The sequence below is a fragment of the Lagopus leucura genome, unplaced genomic scaffold (assembly GCF_019238085.1).
Source record: "Lagopus leucura isolate 7727_CA_CO unplaced genomic scaffold, USGS_WTPT01 Super-Scaffold_100004, whole genome shotgun sequence".
NCBI classification, from domain to species: Eukaryota; Metazoa; Chordata; class Aves; order Galliformes; family Phasianidae; genus Lagopus; species Lagopus leucura.
The window spans coordinates 33,769,316-33,779,021 of NW_024962264.1; the positions used below are offsets into that span (position 1 = coordinate 33,769,316).

The 9,706-nt window shown below is 41.9% G+C and overlaps 1 protein-coding gene across 2 annotated transcripts in view; it reads left to right on the top strand.

The window, feature by feature from the left end:
• Positions 1 to 3,116: 3,116 nt before the first annotated feature.
• Positions 3,117 to 9,706, top strand: part of QRFPR (pyroglutamylated RFamide peptide receptor) — a 20,987-nt gene continuing 14,397 nt past the window's right edge. Inside the window, exon 1 of one of the 2 annotated variants that reach the window (XM_042872104.1) lies at positions 3,117 to 3,530. In XM_042872104.1, the coding sequence (XP_042728038.1) occupies positions 3,191 to 3,530 (340 nt within the window). In that variant the 5' untranslated portion in view covers positions 3,117 to 3,190. The remainder of the gene's footprint in view (positions 3,531 to 9,706) is intronic. The other variant, XM_042872103.1, reaches the window with a different exon arrangement.

The following is a 9,706-nucleotide window of genomic DNA, read 5'->3' on the forward strand; positions in this document are numbered from 1 at the left end:
TATTTATTAGAATATTTGTTTTCAATACCTGATTTATTTTTGTAAACATCAGTTTCATGAGTGATAATCAGAGGAACAGAGAAGTACCTTGTAAATTACAATAATCTGCAAAGGTATGTACATGCTAGCAATGGCTTTTATGCTACATCATTGTACAGCTTACATCATTGTACAGCTTCTCACAGTATGTAGACATGAATGTATTAAGCAGAAAGAAGGTCATGTAGTGACAGGATCTATGTTCCATAGAAGTAAAAAGCAAAATTCCATAGATTTCAGTGGAACCAGAAGCAGATTTGGAGGCAGAAGATAAAAGGTATAGAGAATGATCGGTAAATCTGGGAAATGTTATGTAGCAGAGTGTAAGATACATGCATATCTGTATTTGGCAAGTGAGGCAGCAGTTAAGTTACCGAAAAGTGAGAAAGCCAATTAAGGAAAAAGAAATCAGGTTTCTAGAAAAGGCTGTCTTACTCCTCTTCTATTAAGAACTGAAGTAGTACTGCCTCCTTACACAAGCATACACTATTTTCAGTTCTGGAGAAAAGCCATTGTATGACAGGATGTTATACTGAGGAGCTGAATGTCAGGGGAGAGAATCAGAGCACCCCACACCTGAAGAGACCTATGGCTGAGGGAGCTAAGCCATGGGGTGCAGGATAAGGCAGAACACTGAGATGCAGTACTTCTCCCTACCTATAAATCATTTATAGCTCAGAGAAGCAGAGAAGTCATTTCAGTAATTTCAGCAGGTTTTAGAGGAGGTCACCTTTTGTAACTCAGCCCTATTTACTCCAAATATAATTTAATTCAGGTCAAGGAGCTGGGTAATACTATTACTAGTGATTTGCCATATCACTCTTTTGATGTCCATGCTGCTATTGCTTCAGCCAGGAAGATCAATAATGCTCACAGAGAATGAAAATGTCTCTAAATCCTACATTTATCTTCTTCTCCTACTAAATACTCACCACCAATCTTATCTGAAAAATTACCTGTATCACGACGTTGGTTTTTTGTTTTTTTTTGTTTTAATTTTTTAAAAATTTTTATTTTATTCAGAAAGCAGCTAAATCTACAGCAGTTGTACCAGCACACTTCTATGGCCTCCAGCTTCAAGATTTGTTTATATTAGACAGAATAACCATTCAGATGTTTTTCATTTTTAATGCAACTCTTTTATTACTTGTAATGAGCACCCATAGTAATTACATTAGGATAGATGGGAAACAAATGTCCGAGTTAACCATAAAAAAGGATTATTTGCAGTAGTTAGGTGAGAGCTTATTCTTGTGTGTTTGTTAAGTTCCTGATACACTCGGATGCTTTTGCAATCAATAATAAAACACTGCAATCTGCAAACACAAAGACTGCTCTTCTCTAAGTTTGGCCCTTCTTTATTTGTAATTGAAATGACATCTGCTGAAATGCATCGAGTTTGTTTGTTAATAGAAGAGCTTCTAAATGAGGTTTCTGATGCTAATGCAATGAGTGGAAATTGGAAAGGGAAAAGAGGTGGAGGAAAGGATGTATGAGTGATGTAAAGAACAATTTGCTACCTAGCTTAAGGCTGGAATGATTGTATAAGCACCAACAGAAAGGCTGGCTGGAAGAAGCTGGTTTTAGGCTATACCTGTTAGTGTATAGACCAGGGAAAAGTGCTGAGAAAATTGAATTTTGGGAACAGAGTCTGTCTAATGAGCATTTCTCCTCCAGAACAAGCCTTAGAAAGTCAGTGTGGGAACCTTTTTAAGTACATTGGTCTCAAGAGGAAAATGCACCAATGACTGGTGGCAGGGACCTTTCACACTGGGCTAATGAAGAGAATCTTAATTCTTTGCTGTGAAGGTATTATCACAAAAGATTTTCGTAGCAATTTGGAGGATAGAATTCCGCAATAAAGAATTGGAAACTTTTCTCCACTAATTAACACTTAAGCATTTTTTCAAATACAACACAAAACATGTTTGCTATTGTTGAGAACATTCATACCACCTGGTGATGAACTCTTTCATCTTGATTGTTTCTTAGCACACCAACAACCTAATACCTAATAGATGGCTTTTGCTAGGCTTCTCTTAGTACTGTTTTATATTTCCCTGGCACAGGCACCAAGGGCAAGGAACACCCCTTCAGCAACAAAGCTGATTTTGCAGTTCTCTCCCAGGCAATGCTGTCTCTTCGTGAAACACCTACCACTACAGCGAGAGAGATGCGTATCTGGAAATATTCTCTGCAATTACTGCCCACACCTTCTTGATAATTCATGGTGTGACTGGTGAAAAACAAACTCTTGATACTAAATGTATTGTCATATGGTACTGGGTAAGGTGTACTAGGCAATGTGAAAAAGGCTGTAAGACAAATCAATGCAGTTTTCCATCTATGCTCTCCACTGTTCTCTACATTTGAACAACAGTGGCATTTTCTTGAGCACTGTTGCAGCCATTTAACTGAAGTGCATTTTTATAGACCATGCAGCCCCACCTAAGTAAGCTACCAGCTAGCTGGACTGCTTTCTGAGCAGACAGATGGGATTTTGCAAAGTTTGAGTGGTTTCGGTGCTAAATGACTCCCTGGGCCAGCTATCCCCAGGAGTCTCTTGCGTTTCGGTGAGCTTCTTATCCAAAAGCTTGGAAAATGTTATTGCTGCCACATGAGAGTCAGGCAGCTGAATGCCAAGAGAGGATAAACTGCCCACATTGCCTATCCATTATCCATGCTGGGCTCCAGCCATCGGCAACGGGACCAACCGAGGCAGCAGCAGATGAGGCCCGACCAGCGCCGTAAGCTCTTTTATTTCTCTGTCAGCCTGATACGGATGCGCCAGGAGGCTGAGCGGGCGCTTCAGCTCCCACCCGGGGCAGCCGGAGCCTTTGGGGCAGACGGGACCAGCGCCTGCTTCCGAGCAGCCCAGCTCAGGGGAGCAGCGCGTGGAGCAGCCGGGGGGGGGGGGGGGCGGCCGCGAGCTGCGCGCTGATTGGTTGCCGCGCCTCCCCCCGCCCCGGGGCGCTGGCCGCGGCGGAGCCTGCAGGCGGCGCCTCCGCCTCAAAGTTTGTCCCCGCGGGCAGCGCCCGTCTCTGCGCGCTTCCCCGGGCGCCCGGGCGGAGCAGTGGGGGGCGGTGATGGCGGGGCGCGACCGGGCGCGCTGAGGAACGAGCCGGACGGAGAGCGAGGGGAGGAGGGCACCATGCGCTCTCTGAACATCACCCCGGAGCAGTTCGCGCAGCTCCTGCGGGACAACAACGTGACGCGTGAGCAGTTCATCGCCCTGTACGGGCTGCAGCCGCTGGTGTACGTCCCGGAGCTGCCGGGCCGCACCAAGGTGGCCTTCGTCCTTATCTGCGCGCTCATCTTCGCCCTGGCGCTTTTCGGCAACTGCTTGGTGCTCTACGTGGTGACCCGCAGCAGGGCCATGAGGACCGTCACCAACATCTTCATCTGCTCCCTGGCGCTCAGCGACCTCCTCATCGCCTTCTTCTGCGTCCCCTTCACCATGCTGCAGAACATCTCCTCCGAGTGGCTGGGCGGTGCGTGCCGGGCGGGTGCGGCGGTCCCCTCGGGTTGGATGCCGCCCGGCTGAGAAGCTCCCTGGGGCGGACAGCGGTCTGCCGCTCCCGAGCCCTGGGCGGTGTGCTGCTCGAAGCCCTGGGCACGCTCAGGGTGGAGGGGGTTGCGCTCCACAACTTGCGCTGCTGGTCGTGTTCGGGTGCTTGCACGCTTTGCGCGGTCGGGGTTTGATCTGTGAGCGCTGAATGCGGTAACTTCAGACTAATGCACATTAAGTGGAGTTAAGTAATGGCTACGCCGTTCCCTCGGGTTGTGTTAAAAGCGCTGCGCTTTCATGCTGGTGTTCGTTAAAAGTTGTGGTGGTTTGTAAGTTCGTGGAGTAGTCTTGCAGTGGTGTTATTTTTTCTTTCTTCGAAACCTGAAGTTAGAACTCTTTAACCCTTGATGGGGAAAAGGAACACCTCCTCAGAGAGCACAGGCAGAATTTACCTTTGTAGTAACGTGCCATTTCAAGATATGATTTTTTCTTGGGAATTTTGTTATCTGGAGCACGAGTCTTACATGGGGCGGCTGAAGGAGCTTGGGATTGTTCAGTCGGGAGAAGAGAAGGCTCAGGGCAGACCTCAGGCTCTCTGCAACTGCCTGAAAAGAGGTTGTGGTGAGATGGGGTCTGCCTCTGCCCCCAGGTAACAGTGCACCAGGGGAGCTTCAGGTTGGTGATTGGGAAGCATTTATTCTCAGAAAGGGCGGTGATGCGCTGCTACAGGCTGCTCAGGGAGGTGGTGGAATCACCATCCTTGGAGTTGTTCAAGAAACATGTAGGTACGGCACCGAGGGTCATGAGCAGTGGGCATGGTGGGGTGGGTTAGAGGTTGGACTGCATGATCTCAGTGGTCTTTTCTGACATAAATGATTCTGTGTTGTGTTGCCATTAGTCTGAAAGACTTGTGTGTAAGGCCTCTGATACCTAGCAAGCACTTTAAAATGCATCCCAGGTCCAAAGAAGTATAGTGACGAAAAGACAGAGGTGATGTAATGTTAGTTAAAGGGCATTTACCTTCCTTTTCTTGCTCCTAAAATGCGGTGTTGAATAAATAAAATAAAAGGGATGGTTTTGCAACAAGGAGCAGGTAAGGTCTTTGTACAACAGCAGATTGAACTGTTTCTTAAAAAAAAAAAAAAAAAGTGTCCATAAAGTGACTCCATTATTTTCAGTGCCCGAGGCTTGCTGTGCTGCTGGGAGGTACTGAACTGAGGCTATCTTCAGAGCATTAAGATTTAATTTCAGTACATTTGATGGATGAGAATGCAGGATAGGAATTAGCAGATCAGAGGAGACTTGAAAAGCAGAGATTTGAAACATGGATACCTAACACAGTGAGAAGTAGGTTTGATTTTCTTTTTTTTCTTTTTTTTTTTTTTTTTTGTCTCAAAATCAAGAAGTTCCTAGGAAAAGTGATAAATATGAAACTACAGGAGCAACTAATAAGTTAAATGAGAAAAACTGTTTTTGCAGCTGTTTTATTTTCTTACAAGATGACTTTGGGGAAGGAACTATTGTTTTTAAGATGGTGCACCTTAATATTGATATTGAGCCCCCAGATTAACATGGGTATGTCATAAAAATAATAGGGAAACTGTTAGCTATACAACTGTTCCTTCTTTTGTACTACTACTTCTCCTTGCTCAGAGAAGAATACAGCAGTAAGAAACACCAAGAGATCCCACACAAAAGGGAAAGGACTGAACTGATGTACCTTCCCCTAAATGTTAGAGTTGTGAATCTTCTCTCTTGATGGGGAGAATACCTATCTGTCTGAACATCTGATCAGAGCCATCTGAAAGCTTGGTGGCATGAAGCTTCTGCCCGAGGTGGAATTGCAGCAGACATGCCAGAGATGTGCTTTATCCCAATTGTTCTGCATACACATCTTCATTTATCTTATTGAGGATGCTTGACAAAATCTAGAAGTCAGTATACAATCACAGCATAGTTGAAACATGTATCTTCACTGTTTGGATATTTTGAGGTATACTGTTGTATGAGTTTTACTGTATTTTTTGTTTATGCTCTGATGTCTTAGAGCTTCTTTACTACAAGTGGGATTCGTAGTTCCTATGATTTTGATGTTGACATTAATTGTCCTGTTAGGATAATTGGATTTAACTAACGTTATAATGTTGGAAGTGCATAATAAGTAACATAATTGATGAATGTTTGCCTTGACTGGGAATGGAAGAGAAGGAAGGGAAACAAATGAAATGTAAAATGATGGTACCCCAGGGGTATCTGGTTCCTGAGGATCATACTGTAAAGCATGAATGGTTATTACATTTATATATTATCTGAGGCTGCCAGACTGGGAGGGCTTTTCCTTGCTAGTTTTATTGGTTCAGTTTTCCTTTTGCCTTCCATTTTCTAGCCTGAGAAAGTTTAGTTCATCCATCTTAATGCAACATGTCTGTTCTGGGTTGTTCTAACTCCCATCTACTGAGAAGAAGGTGACTTGACTATGTAGTATATTTCTGCTGGGAGAAGTACTTTGTCCTGAAGTGCTTGATACTAGAAATATCATTGAGTTTCTGGACATCTGATCTCTTCCCTTCTTGATCTAGCTGCATTTGAATCACTAAAATGAGCACTAGGTATACTAGGTATACTGAGATACAAGTATGTTTTGTACTGACCTTTGTGTTGGAATTATTTATTTCCATTTTTGTATATATGTGTTTTATTTATCTTCTTTCCCCCGCAAAAATCAAGAGGAAGAGGTGAGGGCAGAACTGCAGTCACTCCAGGCTGTAGATACCAAAGTACAAATGTAATAACAGCCATGGCTTTAATGTAGCCATTAACATTTTAGCCATTCAGAGTTATCTCTATGATTGGATGCTACCAGGAAAGAATCGTTCCTGTTTTGTTTCTTCTGAAGTGAAGGGTGAAGTACTTCCATTGAAAAAGCCTCCAGGTGTACATAGTTTAAAGTAGGACCTCAAGGAAAATGTTCATAATTGACGATGTAAAATAATTCAAATTGTCAATGGTAGAGTCACTCCTTTGTAATAGATAGCATTCCGTTGTTACAAATCTGAAAGGCACTGGCATGACTTTTTCCACAATACATTCTTCAACAATTTCGAACTTCACCTACAATTCAGCGATTGAAATCTCAAGAAACTGAGTGTGTAGTGCTTTGCCTGATTATTATGTAGTTCTAACACATATGCAGCAACTGGGAGGAGCACCATCTTGACCCAAAATGGGTGAATCTGTCTTGCTTTTGATTCTTAGATCTGTTAAGAATCTATTCAACTGCATGAGACTGTGGAAGTGACAGTGTAACCCATTTCTTGTTTATAATTTGCGACTGAAAAGGCTGTAACATTCTAGAAGACCTTTAAGTAGAAATTCTGCAATCTCTCAGTAATATGAAAGAAAACTAAAATTGCAGCTTTGGTGTAAGTGATCACTGATAATATATTTAGTTGTAAGAAGGGGATGTAACTGGGGCTTGACTAAAAGATGAATTGATGCATATATAGCAAGGAGTGGTTTTGGCAAAGAGTGGCACAGTTGAGGATTTGCTTTCTTCTGGTTGTAGGTGGGAGATAGCAGTGGGGTCTTGTGGTCACACTGATGGCCAGCACTATGAAGGGTAAATCTGTGCTTTCATCTGCTGGCCAAATTTTACAGGATTTGTTTTATTTTCCAAAAACTGGTAGTTAGCTGTTAGCTAACTGGATGCTGGTGTTAGCTAACACCAGCATCTTTGCTGAACTGGAGAACTACTGTTTTATTTTGTGCAACACAATACCCCTAGTAAAAGATAAGGCAAAAAACAAAAAAACCAAAAAAACAAAAACAAACAAAAAAACAGATTACCGGAGACCTAGTATTATGCTTTGTCTTTCTTTTTGATCTTGTGGATTTTGATCTTATCAGATATGCAGAAGGCATCAGAATGCATCTTACGGCTGGTGTCAGAAGCAGTTTTTTTCTCATCATCTAGGGAGTGCTGGGTCACCTAAAGCACTACTGAATGCACAGTGGCATTTGGGATGGCTGTGCTCAGTTGCATCCAAGCTGCTGGCCGCATGCAGCCCAATGCAGCTTACAGTGCAGCAGCTTCCTGCTCCGTGGTAGCTCTGCCCCACTGCGTGACCCAGCCCACCCCCTCAGCACCAAACGCCATCTGGGCTGAAACCAGAGTGCAATTAATTGCTAATTCAAGTTGTGGCAGGTAAGTTTATGGAGTTTGATACATTGGCTGAACAGAGTCCTGTGAACAGCAAAGCATATGCAGCCATGCTTTCTATTTTGATAAAGGAATCTGAAAGTAAGTTTCAGGATTAGCAAAAAATTGCTGTCTTTACCCTGCGTATATACTACTCCATTTTCAGTTGACATTAATAGATTACATGAGAATTTTCAAATGGAATGTATAGAGTTGCAACCCAGAATAATTTGATTATGTCTCTTTACCAGTCTTTTATAAGCCCTGTATTTCCAGACAGAAATATCCATCAGTATACAGTCACATTTTATTCACTACACCACCTTTTGGTAGTATGACTATTTGTGAGCAACAGTTTTTAAGGTTGAAGCACAGGAATAGTAAAATTTCAGCAAAGATCTTTACTGAACAGCTTGAGAACTCATTGAGAATTGCAACCACTGCAGTTGAACTAGCCTGGTATGTTTGTTTCAGAAAAGCAAGGTCACATATTCCACTAGTTTTATGTTTTAATTGCACTTTTTTTAATTAAAAAACAACATTTAAAGACTAGTTTTTGTTACTTGTATACATAAACTATGTAGTATATTTTATGAGGGATGTTCTGAAAGTAATGCCTCCTATTTTATTATGTTGGCCCCTGGTATCAGAGGCAGATGTTGGAGGTATGGCAGTAGAGATTGAACCTTCCCACCATTATTATTCCATCAAGTTTTGTTGTCGTGCAACAGATGGCAGCAGAGAGGCAGTCTGACAGAATGGTGTCTGATATGGAAGTGCAAATGAAGCAAAAGTGTAGAATTAATTCTTTGATGTGGGAACAGTGGCACCCCTTGACATTAGTTGACTCTTGTTGAACATTTATGAAAACCAAACAGTGGATGTGAGCACAGGGAGGCAGTGGGTGATGTATTTCAGCAGTGGCAACAGTGGGTCACCTTTGCTGGAGCAGATTTTTACAAGTGTGGCATGCAGACTCTCATTCATCACTGATGAAAATACACAGCTAATGCTGGTGATGGATGAAAAATAGTGTTTTGTAGCTGAGGATTTACTCTATCAAATAGTGTATTGTGTTCTTTTATCTGTTGTTTTTTTCATGGAAGTAATTAGGAGGCATTACTTCAGGAGCAACCTTCACAGATACAGCCCTGGACAATTCCTCTTGACTCCATGTGGCCCAGGCCCAACAGATTGGACACCCATGCCTTTAGTTATCTCATCTGTCCTACCTCTACCATTTCAGAAAGGTGTGGGTCTTCTGTACATATCTTCAGATATTCAGACATTTTGTAACAAGTAGTATTAATACTTTTTTTTTGTATGAGTATGAATAAACATTCCTTTCTGACAAAATGTTACTGAATAAAATCAGTGGGCCCTTTGTGTCTGATACTTGGAGATACCTCTGTAAGCTCTCGTTCCTGTTCTTCAGTGTAACTTAAGAAACTTCTTCATTCTGTCTCACTTTAATAATGCTCTCATACTCTGCTTACTGGGATAATACTCGACAGTGTGAAACCTGGAGTGAAACCAGGCAGTTATCAGAGGCTTTTTTTTTTTTTTTTTTTTTTAAGCTTTTTGTTGAAATTTCCAATTTAAGTTTTATCTAGACTTACTGTAAAGATGACTAGAGAAAGGGTTATCCTAAGTACAGGGAATAATGGGCTTAGGGTTTTTTATTATGTAATATATTGATGGGATGACATTTGAAGAAAGCAGTAAAAGAATGCTGATATAAGGTAGCTTCTAGTTACATTTTCAGGGAATTTCTGCAAGCTATGCATCACATTAATTTGTATGAACATTCAACAGAGTGACTGATGTAAAGTGTTCGTTGCATTGATTAAGCAAAGTAAGCAAGTTTGAAGGATATGGATGAATTGGTTAGAGCAATTTAAAATTATTTCATTATTATTATTATTATTATTATTATTATTATTATTATTATTATTATTATT